The sequence below is a fragment of the Prionailurus viverrinus genome, unplaced genomic scaffold (genome assembly GCF_022837055.1).
Source record: "Prionailurus viverrinus isolate Anna unplaced genomic scaffold, UM_Priviv_1.0 scaffold_33, whole genome shotgun sequence".
Taxonomy (NCBI): Eukaryota; Metazoa; Chordata; class Mammalia; order Carnivora; family Felidae; genus Prionailurus; species Prionailurus viverrinus.
Window position 1 is genome coordinate 7,448,434 of NW_025927604.1, and position 19,869 is coordinate 7,468,302.

Genomic DNA, 19,869 nt, shown 5'->3' on the forward strand with positions numbered 1-19,869 from the left:
GCCCGTTTCGGATTCTGTGTCTCCCTCTCTCTCTGACCCTCCCCGTTCATGCTCTGTCTCTGTCTCAAAAATAAACAAGCGTTAAAAAAAATTTTTAAGTCAACATTAAAAACTTAAAAAAAAAAAAAGAAGACACTTTTCTGAATCCAAGAAATTAAAAAAAAAAAAAAAAAAAAGACCTGGGAACAACTGCTTCGCTTTGGTTACAGGCATTCACCTTGACTTCCACACAGACTGCAGTAACCACATGAGGAATTTTATTTTCTTAACACTTTCGTGTCCTTAAGGGTTGTGTGAGGTTTCCCCTGGACGAGGCAGGGGTATCATCTTTCTCTCGGAAACTGGCTGAACGTTTTCTGCTTTAACAAAATAACGACGTAAACTTGTAAACACTTTACATCATTGAATTCAAGGCCTTGTCCTTGAATAACATTTTAACTTCTCTTAAAAGGAGTGTTTCATATTATTCAAACAGTAATGGCTGTCATCTCTGATCAAAAGAGAGGATTGGGGCTTGGATGGGGCATAGCTGTCACTCTGTCAAGGTCCTGGTCCATCCCTCAGGGGCGGCTGTGGGAAGGCTCCGTCAGTCGGGCCGTCCTCTGGCCCAGCGGGAAGAACCTCCCAGCCATGGAACAGCCCATCAAAGGCTCTCTTGTCAAGTAATAAAAGTTCATGGCAACATCCGCCTGCCGATGACGGCAGCAGGCCCGTGGGTCTGGGGACGGTGCCAACGGGCCCTTCGTCAGCTCCCGAGATGCTCTTGCATCTTGCGGGCGACGCCAGGGAGGTGGTAAATGCAACAAGCTGAGACCCATCCTGGTTTCGGCCACAGCTGACGTCGCCCCCACGTGCCCCTTTGTTCTGACGCCTTCTACCTCCTACCCGGTGGGAAGAGAGTAAAACAGTCCCGTCAGGCCGTGGTCTGCCGAGAGCGGTGTCCCTCAAGACCTCCTACAGGTGCACAGGGGCGCCCACCCTCAGCAGGCGGGGGGCAGCCCTGTGCCCCAGCGGGTGGCAGAACAGCAGGGATCAAAGAAGCCTGGAGTTGTCTAATTCCAGACTGTCAGGGCCAGAATGCCCGGAAGAGCCTCCAGGACCCACTTTCTGGAGAGGGAAACTGAGGCCCACAAGGGGAAAGTGAGGGAGGATCAGAACTCGGGGCTCCAGCTCCCAGCCCTGTGCTCCCCTCTGTCACCCAGGCCCAGCACCAGGAAGGAAGCATCACGTGAGGTCTGAAGCTTAGACTCAATCCCTCCTACCCCAAGGGAGGCTGGGGACCCGGGGGCCTGGGTCTCACCTGGGAGCTGGTTAGAAATGCAGACTCTAGGCCCTGCCCCGGGACCCACAGAGGGCAGCCGGAGCCGGTGAGCCGGTGAGCTGTCCCCAGCCCAGACAGAGAGAGGGCCATCGGAGAGGGGAAGGACCTTGTAGACAAGCCCTCCCCGGGGACTGAGAGGAGCCTCTGGGAGATCCCCCGCCCACGCACCTGTGGGGCAGCCCCGGGGTCTCTCTTCAGGCCATGGTCGGCATGACGGACCCCTGGAGCCAGCTTGCCGGAAGCCGGGTCTTTTGAAAGAGCGGGGAGTAACTGCGTGTTGGAGGGGGCTCAGCTCCAGCCAGAGCCTGGACAGGGGGAGGTGAGGCGCCACCCCAGTCCGGTCAGGTGGGACCGGTGGCAGAGGAGCGGCGGAGGCGGGCGGGGGTGGGGGCGGGAGCAGGGGGGCCTGCCAGGCGGCGGCAGCGGCCTCAGTGGCCTCAGCAACAGTATTCCTGCTCGATGCTGGCCATCAGCGCCTCCTCTGAGTAGTCATACGAGACGGCGGGGATGTCCGACTGCCCGTCTGGCCTCCCGTGGCTGCCGTCTGGGGCTCTGCGGGCCGGAGACACGGACAGGGTGTCAGGAGGTGAGATGTCACCTTCAAACTCGTCATCTCTACAATGGCCCCTTCGTGGACTCCTGATCCGTCCTAAGACCCAAACTGAAAACCTTTGTGGGATACCTTCGTAATCCTTTACATGAGCAGGCCTCTGCCTACTTCTCTGGCTTCGTTGCCCATGACATTATCCGCGAAGACCTCACTTCCCCCTACTTACCCAGGTGAGGAAGCCAGCGGCTGGGAAGTTGAAGGGTCAGGGTTCAAATCCCAGCTCTGTCACTTACTAGCTCTGCGACCCTGGCCGAGGCATTTGCACCTCTGAGCATCAAATGTTTTCCCTCTAAAACGGAGCTGTGTTCAGGGGCGCCTGGGTGGCTCCGTCGGTTCAGTGTCAGACTTCAGCTCGGGTCATGATGTCACAGTCCGTGAGTTCGAGCCCCGCGTGGGGCTCTGTGGCGACAGCTCGGAGCCTGGAGCCTGCTTCGGATTCCGTGTCTCCCTCTCTCTCTGCCCCTCCCCAGCTGGCTCTCTGTCTCTCTGTCTCTCTCTCTCTCTCTCAAAAAATAAATAAAAAATACAATACGATACCATACAACAAAATAAAACGGAGCTGGGTCCATAAATTCATTCCAGGGCATAAATAATATCGTGTGCAGACCGCGTGTGACACTGAATCTTACACGCTGCACAGCCCCTCGCAAATGTGACTGCAGACATCCGTGTGCCTGACTGACGCGCTGGGCCTGCGCCCTCGGGGGTCACACAGGAGGTGCGGCATTCGGACAGGACTGGACACGGGAGAAGCGACCACAGTCAGACCCCTGTTCCTGCTACCCAGCCTTCAGAAAGTGCTTGCCTCCAGCCTACACCTGATGGTTCACCCCCTGACTTTCTGGACTTTGTAGGGACTTTTGGGTGGTGTTCGTTGTACCCCAAACTTCCCTTTCTTTCCGGCCACTCCCCTGTCGTGTCGCAGGGACCTCCCACCTGCCTGCCGGAGGCTCGCTGCTGTGCTGGAGAGGGAGCCCGCACTGCCCTGCCGGTCGGAGGGCTGGGCCGGCTCCCCCCTTCCAGGTCCGTTTCCCCACCTATGAACACAGGTGGCCGGGCTGGGGGATCTTCAGTGGCAGGTGCAGACCGGAGCCACCGCGATCGCCAGGCTTCCCCTCCTGGGGCCTCAGCTTCTGTGGCCCAATCCCCAGAGACCTCAGGGGAGGCCGGCCGTGTCCGCAAAGCCAGCCTGACCGGCCCAGCCCTGATGCTTCCACATGTCTCCGCCCTCGTCCCTCAGAAGAACGCAGATGTCATCAAGGATGATCAGGTCTCGGGAGTCAAAGGTTTTCACGTTTGGTCAAGGCCCCCGTGGCCCAGGTTTACATCAAACAGGCCTTTCCAAGAAGCATCTGTGAGACGCCTACTATGTGCCCAGTGCTGTGAGGGACCAGGGATGAGTCAGAGACCCATCCTGCCTTGCTGAGGCTGGGCGAGGGTATAAGCCCGCCTGTCCTGTGTAGCTGCTACGTTACAGGTCACAAGTGTGGAGGCTGGGTGGCAGGCAATAAAGGAGGGAGAGACACCAGCTTGATGAGGACAGAGGGGAGGGAGAGAGTTCGGTGGGGGGATATATTTTAACCGGGCTTGGAAGGATTTTGCTCATCAACATTTTATTACAACGACTTCCGAGCATAGAGAAAGGTTGGAATTATAGATGCGACGATTAAGTAAATACATTTTTTTTTTTTGCCGTATTTATCACACCATCCACTTCATCTGATTTCTGCAGGTATTTCATAGCAAACTGCAGATGTGAGGATATCTCTCCCAGAAATGCCGCTCTGACAGGTTCTGACAGCAGAGCTGGGGGTGGGGGAGGAGGCAGGGAAGGAAGTGTGGCTACTGCCCCGGAGAGCTGCATGGGCAGCGGGGGGGAGTGGGGAGAAGGGCCACGGAGGGCCCAGAGGCAACGGGAGCCACAGCAGGTGTGGGGCAGGAGACCTGCTGCTCACTCCCCGAGGGGGTTCTCCTCAAAGGCCGCGGAGCCCAAGTTTGGGGACCAGAGGCAGGCTGCCGCCTGTCCTGACCTTGGGGAGGGTCAGCGCCCCCACAGCGCCTCTGTGACCCTGTCCTCCTTCCCAAGGCACCGGGGCAGGCTGACAGAGCCTGACAGGGCCAGCGAGTAAGTAGACTCCTGGGGAAGGTGGTAAGGAAGGCTGAGGGGCGTCCTGGAGTGCGGCCTCTTCTCTCGAAAAGAAGAAATAACGAATTCATTCGTGGCAGAATTTAACCCTTCTAAATTCCTCGGGTTGATGGAAACTGGAGAAAGTCACGCTCATTCTCTTTAAAATCAGTGGAAATAGGGGCTCCTGGGTGGCGCAGTCGGTTAAGCGTCCGACTTCGGCCAGGTCCCGATCTCGCGGTCCGTGAGTTCAAGCCCCGCGTCAGGCTCTGGGCTGATGGCTCAGAGCCTGGAGCCTGTTTCCGATTCTGTGTCTCCCTCTCTCTCTGCCCCTCCCCCGTTCATGCTCTGTCTCTCTCTGTCCCAAAAATAAATAAACGTTGAAAAAAAAATTTGTTTTTAAAATAAAATCAGTGGAAATATTCATCCAGGACTGAGCTGTGGGCGGTTCATTCCTGGGGACCCACAAGCAGGCCTGTCCCCATGTCCCCAGGTAAGAGCCACCTGCTCAGGCGCCCCCCGGGGCAGGCGTTACAGTGGGACATGGTGTCCCACCCCAGCTCACGAGACCACACCCGGCTGCCAAGGGCGAAGCCCACTTCCTCCAGGCAGGCAGAGCCGTGAGAAGGGTTTGAAGGAGGCCCAGGGCTCTCCATGATGCTGATAAGGCTCTGGGCCTTGACTGCTGGTGCAGGGGTGGGGGTGGGGGTATGTGCTCTCACCGCTTCACCCTCTACGCCAAGTCGGGTCCCAGCAGGCACTTAGTGCCCTCTCTACAACCCAGACCTTCCCGCCCTCCGTGCCCTCACCGCCCTGTGCCCAGATGCCACCTGCCTGCACACGGCGTCCTCGGCTAGAGAGGCTGCTCTGACCGCCCCCTCCCCTCGGCGAACTCCCACGTGCCTTCAAACCATTGTCATCGTCCCCAACTCCTCCGTGAGCCCTCAGGCTGCTCCTGTCCCCTCTCTGACCGCTGCCTGCACTTCTGAAGAGACCAAGCTCCTCCGGGAAGGACCCTTGCAAACATGTGTCAAATAAGGGGCCCCTGGGTGGCTCAGTCCGTTAAGCAGCTGACTTCAGCTCAGGTCATGATCTCACGGTCTGTGAGTCTGAGCCCCACGTCGGGCTCCGTGCCGACAGCTCGGAGCCTGGAGCCTGCTTCGGATCCCTTGTCTCCCTCTCTCTCTCCTCCTCCCCTGCTCAGTCTCTGTCTCTCAAAAATAAATAAACGTTAAAAAAAAAATTTTTTTTTAAAATGTGTGTTAAATAAGGGAAGCCAGCAGGGTTCTTGCCCTGAAACCATTTGGAATCGGTAAGAAAAACAGCTGTTAAGCCCAAAGTTTGACACCTGTCCCCACCCATGATCCTGGATACCACAGTCACCCACAGGCCAGTGACAGGGCGGATCACGGTCATCAGACTGGAGGTGAGGAAGCCAGGAGGGCAGGGTCCGGGGGGGGAACAGAACAGGGTCCCAAAGTCATTGCCTCCTGCTGGGCTGCTGGTCACTCGGCCCAGAGCCAGGCGGGATGTCCTGGAACAGAGAAGGCCTGGTCTCCGGGCCTGGGGTCCTCAGCTAACCCTACAGGGGTTTTAAAAGCACTTTCCCGAGAAAATTGTAATGCCATCACAGGAGACCCATCTGTCATCCCTTCAGGCTATAAACTCCTGAAGGCTGAGGCCCGCGTCTCCTCCACAAATGCGCCCCTGCACACAGTTTCGGAGCAAATGAGCGAGGCGTTTCGGAGCGAACGAACGCCCTGGATGACCTGGGTCAGGCTGGCCTTTCTCAGGAGGAAGATCAACGCGGCTGGAAGGTGTAGGGCTTCTGAGCTCCTGTGGCTGGGGCCCTCCCTGTAAGGACAGGGCCACATCTGGACGGCGACCTGTGAGCCACAAGGGCTCTGTGGGCAGCTAGAGCCAACACAAGAACCTGTGGCCTCGGGGACATCGGGGCGAGGGGGGGGGGGGGTGGGGGCTCAGTCAGTTAAGTGTCTGACTCTTAAGTGTCAGGTCATGATCTCTCAGTTCACGGGATCGAGACCCGCATGAGGCTCTGTGATGACGGTGTGGAGCCTGCTTGGGACTCTCTCTCTCCCTCCCTCAAAGTAAATGGCAGAGGCAACGTGCTGGCCCCAACCTATCACTTACCCGTAGACACTGCTGCTCCCTGGGTGGTCGTCAGCGCTCTGCTTTGAGGACACCTGGAAAAGGACAAAAGGAAGGAGCATCAAAATGTTGGCAACGGTGCGCCCCGCCTAACGTTCTGGCCTTCTGCCGGCCGATGACGGCCACCACCAGGTTCAACCCGGGACTAGGCAACCCGGTGCCAAAAAGTTGCCCTCCCGCTTTCCAGTTCCGTCCGCTTATTTCACAGGTGGAAGGGCCGAGGCTGGGGAGGGGGCGACTTTGCAAAGCTCACACAAAGCAACTCTCTGCCTCCCAGCCAGGTACCCCCGCTACCCCCCCATCTCTCATCTCCAGGGGTCACCATCCGCCGTCCTCTCTGCCCAGCCGAGCTGTCTCTGTCCCAAGACAAGGGTGCATGGACACGGTGCACAGCCGTGTGTGGGCTTTTCCGGGAGTCAGTGCCTCGCCCCATAGGTCGCACACAGCTTTAGAAGGAGCCTGAACACCTGCTCATGCAAGTCTTCCCCCGCCCCCCTTTTTTTAAAAAAGAGTCTTGACCACTCTTGGTTCTTTGCATTTCCCTATGTACGTATGGAGACCAACTTGTCACACTTTATGGGAAGAAAAAATCTTGGGGATTTTGTTGGGTTTATATTAAACTATGGATCATTTGGAGGGAACTGATATCTTCTCCATTCATTCAGGGCTTCTTTAATTGAGTCTTTTTTTTTTTTTTTTAAGCAACGATTTTTTTAAGTGGATTTATTATTTTTTTCTTTTTGAGAGAGAGAGAGAGAGAGCAAGAGATAATGGTGGAGGGACAGAGAGAGAGGGGGAGAGAGAATCCCAAGCAGGTTCCACACTTGGGGCTCAATCCCACAAACTGTGAGATCATGATCTGAGGCAAAACCAAGAGCTTGACTGACTGAGCCACCCAACACCCTTAGTTTAGTCTTTGAAGGAATTTTTTTCATTTTCCCTGTGGGGACCATGGATGTCTCTTTTTAGACCAGTTCCTAGATGGTTGGTGTTTGCAATGCTATTATCAACAACATCTTTTTATTTTTATTTTTTTTTAAATTAATTGTTTTTTGAGGGAAAGAACACGACTGCACGCAAGGGGGGAGGGGCAGAGGGAGAGAATCTTAAGCAGGCTCTATGATCAGCACAGAGCCTGATGTAGGGCTTGATCTCACGACCGTGAGATCATGACCTGAGCTGAAACCAAGATTCTGATGCTTACCCAACTGAACCATCCAGTCGCTCCATCAACATCACCTTTTTTTTTTTTAATGTTTATTTATTTTTGAGAGAGAGAGACACACAAAATCTGAAGCAGGGTCCCAGCTCTGAGCTGTCAGCACAGAGCCCAACATGGGACTCGAACTCATGAACCAAACTGTGAGATCATGACCTGAGCCGAAGTCGAATGCTTAACCAACTGAGCCACCCAGGAGCCCCTACGTCATGTTTTTAAAATAAAATTTTATTTTATATCTCTTGTTGTTGCAAAAATATAACAGAAATTTATATATTGGTGAGGGGGGTGGTCAGTGAACTTACCAATTCACTTGTTAATTTTAATAATCTACTTATAGATTCTCCCCAATAATTTCCCCCTAACCTTTCTGTACTCCTGGCACCACATGGAAAGAGGTGATGATAACAGCCATCTTTGTCTTGCTCCCTTATTGAAAGGGAAAGTTTCTATTGTTCCACAGCATAACGTCTGCTGTAGTTTCTTTCTCGAGCATTCTTGATCCGACCCTCATCTGGCTGCTATGCTCGGGGTCATTTCTCCAGTTCTGTCTTCCAGCTCGCCAATCTTCTCTTTGTGCCTGTCTAATCTCCCGCTAACCTGTACCTCGGGACCTTTAACTTTGTTTATTCTAGCTTCCATTTCTACAAGTTCTGTTTGGTTCTTTTTCAAATATACTAGGTCACTTTCTCTAGGCCCTTGTCCTTTGCAGGTATTTTCTTTAAACAGAATAAACATAAATTGATTATAACCTGTGCCTGGTAATCCAAATAACTGAGGTCTTCACCGATCTATTTTTTCAAGATTTTATTTTGGGAGCACCTGAGTGGCTCAGTTGGTTGAGCATCCGTTCGACTCTTGATTTGGTTCCAGTCATCAGTCCAGGGTCGTGAGATTGAACCCCACACTGGGCTCCATGCTAAGTGTGGAGCCTGCTTAATATTTTCTTTCTTTCCCTCTGCCCCTCTCCCATGCTCACACAAGCTCTCTCTCTTTCTCTCTCAAATAAATGAAATGCAAACATTTTTTAAATTTTATTTTTAAGTAATCTCTACACCCACTGTGGGGCTCAAACTCACAACACTGAGATCAAGAATTACCCTCTCCACCAACTGAGCCAGCCAGGTGCCCTTCTGACTACTATTTCTTCTAGTTTCCACTGGGTCCCTTGCATAGTTGGTTTTTTTTTTTTAACGTTTTATTTATTTTTGAGAGAGAGAGGGAGAGAGCACAAGCAAGGAGGGGCAGAGAGAGAGAGAGAGAGAGAGACAGAGTATCCAAAGCAGGTTCTGTGCCAACAGCGGAGAGCCCAACGTGGGGCTCAAACTCACCAACAGTGAGATCATGACCTGAGTAGAAGTTGGGACACTCAACTGACTGAGCCACCCAGGTGCCCCACAGTCGGTTATTTTTTTTATGGTTTGCTGCTCATTGTCCCTGGAAACTTCTTTGTGAGTATCTTCTGAGGCCTAAGAGTAAGATGACTTTTGCCAGGCACCTCAGGGGCGTTTCCAGTCTGGGACCACTTGAGATTAAACCTATGCATTCAGGCCTGGTATAGGGACCTTACTTATTCTGCAGACATTGGGAAGGTTTAAAGGTTTTGTGTTTTCGCTGTAATAGTACAGCAATTGTGTTCCTCATTCCATGATCCTACACTGTGAAAAGAGAGGATTTGCCTCCATAGGAAGCTGTTCATATTCTCTCCACATTCTCTTTCAAAGCCCCCCTCCCTCCTCTGAGTCAGAGATGTAATCACACGGATCAATCATTCAACAGCCATTCACCCAGCGCCCCCAGCGTGCCCAGTGCTCTATCAGCTGCCATGGAGACATGCGCTCCACGTTCTTGAGGTGCTGGCGACGTCACTGGAGAAGTAAGTCTTAGACACATTAAACAGCTGGCAATATGTGTAAGAGCACAGAGACCGTGGGGGTGTGCAGTTGGATAGTGTGGGCATGTGGTAGTCAAGGGCATGAATTTTGAAAGAGTGATAGAACAAACCCTGCCCTACCAGCTATGAGGTTGTGGGTGGTTTTCCTGACCTTTGCTTTTCTTTCTTCCTTTCTTTCTTCCTTCCTTCCTTTCTCTCTTTCTTTCTCTTTCTTTCTTTCTTTCTTTCTTTCTTCTTTCTTTCTCTTTCTTTCTTTTAATGTTTATTTATTTTTGAGAGAGATAGATAGAGAGCTAGTGGGGAAGAGGCAGAGAGAGAGGGGGAGATAGAGAATCCCAAGCAGGCTCCATGCTGTCAGCACGGAGCCCAACGTGGGGCTTGAACTCGCGAACTGTGAGATCGTGACCTGAGCCGAAACCAAGAGTCAGACGCTTAATTGACTGAGCCACCTGGGTACCCCTGGTTTCCCATGTGAAACACACATTTTCTGTGAGATATTTTAGGGTGATTCCAAAGCGCCTGGCACTTAGTAAGTTCTCAGTAAGTATCAGCTATTATCGTTTCTATCATCGGACCGACGCTGTATTCTATACTGTCGTCTAGTTATTAACCTGTTAACGTTACTTAGTCCTCCCCAGCAAGAGTATCAGTTCTCCCAAGTTTACAGCTCTCCACGCTGGGCACACAATAAACACGAAATATTTCCCAAATTAAGTTGTATGTCAAGTTGCTGGGTTGTTACAATGTTGAGTTTAAAATCTGTACAGCAGTCGGCATAGTTGAGTAAAAATAGCATTAATACGGAAAAAGGTTCAAATCTCAGTTCTGCCATTTAATAATGATATGCCTCCGGGTGGATTGTGAGGCTCTCTGGGCCTCAGTCTACCCGTCTGCATAATGGGCACTTACCCATTATCCATCCAGCTCATCCTTAATGTAACACCCATCCTATAGACGACCAATAAGTATCCGAACCAACGTCCGATCTAGAGTAACGTCTCACAAAGCTCCCCTGGAAGGTAATCGGAGCACATGAAGAGGTTGGCCCAGGGAACATCTTGGTCTTCAAGGCGTAAGGAGAGGGTCCGGTACGACACGTCGTTCCCGGAGAAATGCGTTCTGACATGTTCCTTGGGAAACGTCCGCGGTGGGAAATGGAAGGAAGCACGCACTGGGTATGTCCTGCCAACCCAGGCCCTGTGGGGGTGGGCAGTGGACGGCCAGCCAGCTTCAACGCATTGTCCGCATTGTTCTTGCCCGCCCAACGCTGTCTGCAAGTGGGGGCCGGCCGCATGGCAGAGGTGCACAGCCCCGTCTCAGGGGTACCCCAAGGGGTACCGCTGCGGTTGCTGGTGATCGTGCTATGGGGGAGCCAATATCATGGCACGTTTCTTTGAACACTCATTGTTGCCTCTGGGGGGATAAAGATGAAGAGGAGACGACTCCCACGTCAGCGGGGAATTCACAATAGGAAGAGGGACAGAGAGTGGGGGGTGGAGCAAAGGCAGAGGACAGGAAGTGATACACACATACACAACTCACACACACACTTACCTCCGCTGCCTCCCGAAGCCACCCATCCCCTCTCAGAGCAGCGCAGCCTATCCAAACGCTCTTTTTGGTTGAAAAAAAAAAAAAAATGCTTTATTGGCGTAAAATACACATAGCCTAAAATTTACCATCGTAACCATTTTTAAGGGTACATTTCGGTATCACGTACATTCATAGGGTTGTGCGACCAATCTCAAGAGCCCTTTCCATCCTACAAAACAGAAACTCGGGCTCGTTAAACAACTCCCGGTCCCTGTGCACATCCCTGGTAACCACCCTTCTATTGTCTATGAATCGGAGTGGCCACCTCATTTAAGAGGAGCCCTACAATATTGGTCCTTTTCTGTCTCGCTTATTTCAGTCGGTGTGTCTTTGAGTTGCATCCCTGCTGTAGCATGTGCCAGAATTTCCTTCCTTTTCAAGGCTGAATAATACCCCGCAGGACACACGCACCGTATCTTGTTGATGCCTGCTTTGGATTCTCTTGGGCACGTCGGAAAGTTCCCGTTCGTATCGGTACCAACCTGCCTCCCTACAGCTTTCAGTCACTGGGCCCGCGTGCCTGCTGAGAGACGCCAGAGAAGAAAAGTAGTCCTTTTACCCAACCACCCTGGAGCTACTTTTTATGGTGTCCTCCTGTTTGGACGCTTGTTCCCTCTTGGCAGCTTCTGGAACCAGCTTCTGTCCTCACCTGCTTTGGCTTTGCCCTATACCCCCCAGACTGTGTCATAGGGTTGTTACAAATGTAGTTTCTCCCATCGGGAGGGCAACCGAGGGTCAAACCTTCGCAGGATCAGCCTGACGGGGACGCACTGCCGGCCACGCAGGGCAGCGACGACGCGGGACCGCATCCGCCACGTGAACACCATCCCCCACGTGAACCGCACACCCTACGGCGGGGTTCGGAAGGAAGGTCATACTCTTGCTTTTGTAATTTCCCTGATGGCTCAGCCCTGTTCCGTCTGCTTAACGTTTGCTGAGGCTTCGTTCTGTGCCTGCGGTTTGAACGCGGGGTCCTTTCCTTGCCAGTTTGTTTAAGCCTTTAACTTGACTGTCTCACAGGCGGACTGTGTTAGATGCCCTCCCGGAAAAACGGCTTGCAGAAGCCGCCGGGGAGCTTGGATGAAAAGCAAAGACACAGCGGCCCCTGCCGGCCGCTCCAGACCTAGTGCAGCCTCGAGTTCCCGCCGCCTGCCAGCTGGCGGCCTGCCACCCCTGGGCCAGACAGACACGGGGCCGGTGGGGGGCCGGTGGGGGGCCGTGGCGCCTGGGCTGGGGCCGGCCGTGGGAACTGGGCTGAGCTCAGGGGAGCGCGTGAGTGCGTATGGGCGGGCGGGGGATGTGTCATCACTCGAGATCTTACCGAGGCTTTGAAGAAGCCAGAGCTGGCGGAGAAGCAGAAAAGAGGAGGAGGAAGTGAATAAGACGGTCTCTTGCAGTCTCCTCAGACTCTTACAACTAAGGGTTTTCGAGAAAGGTGAGGTATCAATGGTGGATTTTTAGAAAATTCACTGCAGCTTTTATTTACCAAAATGTACACATTCTGCTTCTTTTGATTAGAGATTCCTCCCCACTAAGTCTTCATGGTTAACAGATTTGTATGTATATATACATACACATATCAAGGATGCGGTAATTGACATAGAACAAGCCACAGATGCTGAAAGAATTCAATTTGGTTGGCTTCGACAAGTGTATACCGACCATCATCGCAGTCATGCCCTCTGTGGTCCCTCCTTCCCTCCGCTGCCCTGCTGTCTCCAGGCAACCATCGATCTGCTTCCTGTCGCTGCAGATTCGTGTACTTTCTTTGGAAGCCAAGACGCATGGAATCATAGAGCGCGCACCCATTTTCTGGCTTCTTTCATTCAGTATAATGATTCTGAGATGCATCCATGTTGTATCAATACTCACTCTACACCCAACAAACTCTACACCCAACGCCGGGCTTGAACTCATGACCCTGGGATCAAGAGTCATGTGCTCTACAGACTGAGCCAGACAGGCGCCCCAGTAGTTTGCTCCCTTTTGCTGCTGGGTAATATTCCACAGCACGGATAGACTTTCCCCTTCTTCGTTGGTGAAGAATTATCCTTCTTTGAAGCTCACGTTTGTTTGGTTGATTGGGTATTTTATGTTTCATTACGGACATTGGAACACAGGCAGTAGAGAGAACAGTGTAAGGGAATTTCTGGTACCCGACCTCCCGGCCTCGGGCCCAGCCCTCCCACCGCCAGCGGGCGCTCCTGTCCCCACACAGCCCCTGTCCGCCGCTTCCCAGGCAGCAAACGCTGCGGGCCACGGTGGGTTCGGCAGTAGACCTGTTCTGCGTTGTTAAAATGACAACCAGACTTTTTCAAAAAGAGGTTCTGACTCCGAGACCACCAGTCCTGGAGCCCCCACCCCCCTCCACGAGGCCCCGCCTTCCGGAGCCCCCACCTCCCTCCACGAGGCCACGCCTTCCGGAGCCCCCACCTCCCTCCACGAGGCCCCGCCTTCCGGAGCCCCTACTTCCCTCCACGAGGCCACGCCTTCCGGAGCCCCCACCCCCCTCCACGAGGCCACGCCTTCCGGAGCCCCCACCTCCCTCCACGAGGCCCCGCCTTCCGGAGCCCCCACCTCCCTCCACGAGGCCCCGCCTTCCGGAGCCCCCACCTCCCTCCACGAGGCCCCGCCTTCCGGAGCCCCCACCTCCCTCCACGAGGCCCCGCCTTCCGGAGCCCCCACCTCCCTCCACGAGGCCCCGCCTTCCGGAGCCCCCACCTCCCTCCACGAGGCCCCGCCTTCCGGAGCCCCCACCTCCCTCCACGAGGCCACGCCTTCCGGAGCCCCTACTTCCCTCCACGAGGCCACGCCTTCCGGAGCCCCCACCCCCCTCCACGAGGCTACGCCTTCCGGAAAGGGTTTCCGGAGAGAATGAAGGCCTGGAGGCGCCGGAGAAGCTAAAAGGGGCGGAATTGGAGGAAAATGACAATAAATTGCATTTACATAGCCTTTTATCACCTTATAAATCACACTCACGTACGTTGATCACATAATTATAAACACCGAGGGCTTGGCTAGACTCACAGATGGGCTACAGTTGGGCCTGTTGCCCACCCTAGGGTCCTCCCCCACCCAACCGGTGTGTCCTTGCACCGGCAGGGAAATGACCTGGCGAGGATCCTGGGCCTGTCGGACCCTTGGGCAACTCCTCCTGCTGAGCCCCCGAGGCCTCCGATGTAAATGAGATGTGGGCCTCATGGTCTCTCGGGACCCTTCAGTGCTAGCAATCTGATCCTCAAACTAAAGAGCCCACCGACGTTGGCCGTCGGAAAAAGAGTCCAGAGGCCACCTTAGCTGGTGGCCTTGGGCTGGGAGCTACCTTCCTTGCCGGTCACGGGCCCCTGGCATTGAGAAACGCAAGAACCCCCCGTTCTGCCCCGGCCACTGCTGGCCCTCCTTCACCGGAGCGCAGGTAGGGCTTGTCCCACGCCCGAATCCGAATCACCTGTCCCAGAAAGTCTTCGCCAGCGCCCCCCGGAGGTCATGTACGCTGCGCGACACCCTGCCCACTGCATTCCTTCACCTCTACGCCCAGCGGCTCAGTAGCAATTGCTGAGGCCTGGCGGCGGGCCAGGCGCGGCGGGACTATGCTCTCAGCCCTAAACACAGCTAGCCTCCCCACCCCCACCCCCGCCCCGCCGCCCAGCACAGCAGCCAACAACCTGCGACCGTGGAGGGAGGGAGCCCTCTGGGGTCATCCGTCCTCCCCGCAGCTCCAGGCACTGTACCTCTGAAGGTTTGAGATCTCAGTTTTTGTAGATCCCCTGAGGGACAGATTCTTCTTTCAGTGTTTGATGTTCTCCAGGCTTAGCACTCTTCTCCAATCCACATGCTTCTCCGCTCCCTCCCTCCCCTCCTTCCCCCCCCCCCCCCCCCCCCGCCCCGATTGCCTCTGCCGGCGGCGGCGGCTGCCCGTCCACCCGGCTGTCTACACTGGTTGTGAATTTCTGACAGCCCGAGGGAACCGGTCTGACTCGCACATAATTTGCACAACAAAACCCAATTTGCACAACACTGAGCATCATTATCCACTCAACGACACAAGCCAGAAGCCTTGGAGCCCGTCTAAAACCTCCTCTACCTTTGCTTGTCACGCCAAGTGTCACCTTGTCTTCTCCCACCTTCTCTGACCTCGATTAGCACAGAACCCTCCTACCTGAGCTGTCCTGCTTCCTGCAGTCTCCTCTCCTTCCCTCCCTCCTGCCGCCTCTGACTCTTCTGAAGGGAGGCTGGCAAGGAGGCTCGAGAAGACAGTGGTGTCTCCAGGGAAGGGAACCCAGGAAAAGGTGGGGACGGCAGAAGGGAAACCCTATTTTCAGGGCACCTTTTACATTTTTTTCTCCTGTGCATGTATATTACCTATTCTGGTTTTTAAATCAACATTTAAAAAAAATGTTTATTTGTTTTTGAGAGAGAGAGGGCACGGAGGAGGGGCAGAGAGAGGAAGACACAGAATCGGAGGCAGGCTCCAGGCTCTGAGCTGTCAGCACAGAGCCCGATGCGGGGGCTCGAACCCACGAACCGTGAGATCATGACCCGGGTGGAAGTCGGACACTTAAGGGACTGAGCCACCCAGGTGCCCTGACATTTAAATATAATAAACAACAGGAAACTTCTACCAGCTTCCCACTGCCTACGGGCTGAAGTTCCATCCCTCAGCCTAGAAGGTCATGAAATCATGACCCAAAGCCATACGGTTGCCTTTTATGCTGCATCTGGCCTCACCTTGCTGTCCAGCCACGTTGGGCCACAGGCCACTCTCCTACAGCACCCACATCCCATCGGGTTTTTCTACACGCTGTTCCCTCTGGATGGAATGTTCCATCCTTTTCCCACTGCTGGGAAACTCAACGGATCCTTTAGAACCAACTCGGGCATCAGGTGCACTGGGAAGACCCCTCCCTTAGATGGGATTATCTGACTCCTTGTGTGTATATAACACCCCCTCGGTGCTCCCGCTGCACGGCTTCCATGCTGAAAGACGCTTGTGCGTTTACACAACCCTCCACAACAGAGTTACGACATTTTTGGGGTCAGCGCTATGTTTTACTCTTTAATTAATCCTAGATTGATCAAATACCACTTACTACCACTTAAATTCGTGTTCTTTTCTGGGACGCCTGGGTGGCTCAGTTGGTTAAGTGTCTGACTGTGGCTCAGGTCATGATCTCATGGTTCGTGAGTTTGAGCCCCACATCAGGCTCTCCGCTGTTAGTACAGAGCCCACTTCAGATCTTCTGTCCCCCTCTCTCTCTGAGCCTCCCCCACTTGCGTTGTCTCTCAAAAATAAATAAACATTAAAAAAAAAAACTAGTCCACCAACTGATGAATGGATAAAGAAGATGTGGTTTGTATATGCAATGGAATACTACTTGGCAACGAGAAAGAATGAAATCCTGCCATTTGCAGCAACCTGGATGGAACTGGAGGGTATTATGCTAAGTGAAATAAGTCAGTTAGAGAAAGATATATATTTTCATTCATATATGGAACTTGAGAAACTTAACAGAAGACTATGGGGCAAGGGAAGAGGAAAAAATAGTGTCAGAGAGAGAGGCAAACTATAAGAGGCTCTTAAATACAGAAAACAAACTGAGGGTTGATGAGGGGATGGGGGAGAAGGGAAAATGGGTGATGGGCATTGAGGAGGGCACTTGTTGGGATGAGCACTGGGTGCTGTATGTAAGCGATGAATCACGGGAATCTACCGCCAAAGCCAAGAGCACATTGTAGACACTGTATGTTAGTTAACTTGACAATAAATTATAATAAGTAAATAAATAGGTAAATAAATAAATGCCATAAATAATAAGAAACTATATAAGGCTGCTGCCAAAAAAAAAAAAATAGTGTTCTTTGCTATAGGTTAGGTCTGAAAGCAGACAGAGGGTAAGTGTCTTCAAAATAGTGGCTTTTTTGCAAAAAGTGTATCATATTACCCATCACTTTTGGGGTTTTTTTTGGGGGGGGGGGACAGGGGCAGAGGGGGAGAGAGAGAAAGAGAGAGAGAGAATTTTAAGCAGGCTCAAGCTCAGCCAGACATAGGATTCAATCCCACGACCCTGGGATCATGACCTGAGCCCAAATCAAGAGTCAGATGCTCAACTGACTGAGCCATCCAGGCATCCCATTACCCGTCACTTTTTAAGTCTCTCTGTGAGCTACTTTCCAGCCATGAAATTAGTTTGATGGCTCGTTCTCACCATCACATCCCATAGGCGCTGTGAACCAGAATTACTCTGAAGTCCCGGCTGATGGTAATAGACAAGATTGACCCTGGTCTTCCTTTGCTAGAGCAAAATGGAGCCTTTGCAAAAATGGTGGAAGTTGGATTCATTTCCCCTAACCAGAAGACACTATTGGCCTAGACCTTCTTGTAAAAAAAAAAAAAAAAAAAAAAAAAGTGTTACATTTGCAGCAACAATAAAGTTCCCAGAAAGCAAACCTCCCTAGACCTTGAGCGACCCAGATTTATTAGGCAGGGGAGGACAAAGTCTGAACCATAATCTGGTAGCAAAGGTGCTGAATTTATGTTCACTGGATGGGAAGCAAAATTTCCTCTTTGAGGGTGCCCTTGAATTTTATTAGCGCACTGAATCTCAAACACCGCACTTATCTAGCCCATTCTGGGACTGAGATTTTATGGCCAATTCAACATCCTACCAGAGCCATCCTTGGCTATCCACGACCGCTGCTCTGTAGAAAGCAGCCTCCACTCTGGCTGCTCGCCTCCCATTCCCCACGAACCACAGCCCATCAGGCTTCCTCCACTGCTCACCCGCTCAAACCCCAGCGCCCGGGACGCAGGCAGGTGCCAGCCGGCATCGTTGTAAGCGGTGCCCTGGTCGAAGTGCCGAGCTCCTCTCTTCTGCCAAGTCCCACGCTCTTGGCTCCAAACCCCACCTCTCCCCTGAGCGCCAGGCTCTTACAAGGAGAGGGACCCCAGACCTGTCCCTTCCATATGTCCACGTCAGCTGACAGCAGCTACACCCTTCTAGCTGCTCAAACCAAAAACTTTGGGGTCATCTTGGACCCCTTTCTTTCTCACACACCCCACAGCCAATCCACTGGTAAACTGGTCGTCTCTATCTTTAGTCCGCGTCCGTGGCCAGCCAGTCCTCAAGTCCCACGCTACGGCCTTCTGGTCTCAGGGATCCCTGTGGAAAAAAAAGCCTCCTAACTGCATTCCCAGCTGGGGCCCTGCCACCGCTCCCGCTCTGTCTCCAATGTGGCAGCCAGCGTGGGCCTTCAAACGAATCAGGTCGTCCTAGTTCAAAACCCTCCAGGGGCGCCTGGGTGGCGCAGTCGGTTAAGCGTCCGATTTCAGCTCAGGTCACGATCTCGCGGTCCGGGAGTTCACGATCTCGCGAGATCTCGAGTGATCTCGCGTGAGTTCGAGCCCCGCGTCCGGCTCTGTGCTGACAGCTCAGAGCCTGGAGCCTGCTTCCGATTCTGTGTCTCCCTCTCTCTCTGACCCTCCCCCGTTCATGCTCTGTCTCTCTCTGTCTCAAAAATAAACGTTAAGAAAAAATTTTTTTAATTATAATTTGATTACATAACTTAATAAAACACAAATCCAAATCATCAGCTTTTCTCACATACTTTTCCCAACCTAAATAGTTTTCAGCTTCAACATCCCCCTAAATACTGTTAATTTTAAAGCTCCACGGACTCGGTGAAAGGAATTCTGCCTTGCACCCCTAACACCGCATAGGCAGGAAGTTGGAAATTAATCCAGGACATAATAGACGATGGTTTAGTGAATTAAAGTACATGAATTTGGTGGATATTTCGCATTTATTAAAATAATAATTAAGGATATCATGCAGCAAGGACGGCTGGGTGGCTCAGCTGGTTAAGCGTCCAGCTGCTCAGGTCATGATCTCACGGTTCCTGAGTTCGAGCCCCGCCCAGGGCTGTCGGCTGTCAACACAGAGCCCACTTTGGATCCTCTGCCCCCCTCTCTCTCTGCCCCTCCCCTGTCTCACTCTCTCCTTCAAAAATAAAGAAACTTAAAGAAAATTTAAAAAAAGAATATTATGCAGCAGTATGAAAAGCTGGTTATGAGATTAAGTATAAAAATTCAAAATAGAATATTGTCATTTCAATGATGTCAACACAATGCCACCAGGACCACTGCAGTAGCCCCTCTATGTAGATATATATCCTTCTATGCCTCTATAGAGAAAGAGACATATGTCATCTATACAGATATATATGATTGATTGAAATACTTTTCACACTTCTTTTTAAAAATTCCAGTTTTATGGGGCGCCTGGGTGGCTCAGTCGGTTAAGCGGCTGACATCGGCCCAGGTCATGATCTCGCGGGTCCGTGAGTTCGAGCCCCGTGTCGGGCTCTGTGCTGACAGCTCAGAGCCTGGAGCTTGTTTCAGATTCTGTGTCTCCCTCTCTCTGCCCCTCCCCCGTTCATGCTTTGTCTCTCTCTGTCTCAAAAATAAATAAACGTTAAAAAAAAAATTTAAAAAAAAAATAAAAAAATAAATAAAAATTCCAGTTTTAGAATATGACAATACTTCATTCCTATCCAATAACCTTAACTGTATCAGGAAAACAGCCAAGAATTGAGAAAGAAGACAAAAAAAGAGAACTTGATCAACTGAAGTAATTGCCCCAAGCACCAAGCCCCGTGCTTATGTGATTCCACCCCGGAAGGGCAGCACCCAGAGAGGGCTCCACCAGGTCAGGGGATACAGAGAGGCTGTGACAGTTGCCAACTGACTGTGGACCAAGGCAGAGACGCATCACAGGTATCACAGCTGGTGGGGACACCTTGATAGTAAGGGTACAGGAGCTGTCAAGAGTCTGATCTCTGCTCTGCCGTAGCTGTGTGGCTTTAGTTAAGTTGCTTGACCTCTCTGTGCCCGTTTCCTCTTTCCCATCCGTAAAAATGGATGATGATAATGTTAAAGATT

General features: G+C 52.4%; 1 protein-coding gene across 3 annotated transcripts in view; it reads right to left on the minus strand.

Annotated features, from left to right (window-relative positions):
• CYS1 (cystin 1) overlaps positions 1-19,869 on the minus strand; it is a 22,677-nt gene continuing 2,808 nt past the window's right edge. The window contains exons 2-4 of one of the 3 annotated variants that reach the window (XR_007149315.1): positions 6,208-6,260; positions 1,490-1,873; positions 1-59 (exon numbers count right to left, since the gene is read on the minus strand). Coding sequence is in view for 1 of the 3 variants with exons in the window: in XM_047845172.1 (XP_047701128.1) it covers positions 1,759-1,873; positions 6,208-6,260 (168 nt within the window). In the remaining 2 variants the exon portion in view is untranslated. Of the gene's footprint in view, positions 60-235; positions 1,874-6,207; positions 6,261-19,869 lie in introns of those variants that run through there. The other 2 variants (XR_007149314.1, XM_047845172.1) reach the window with 2 other exon arrangements.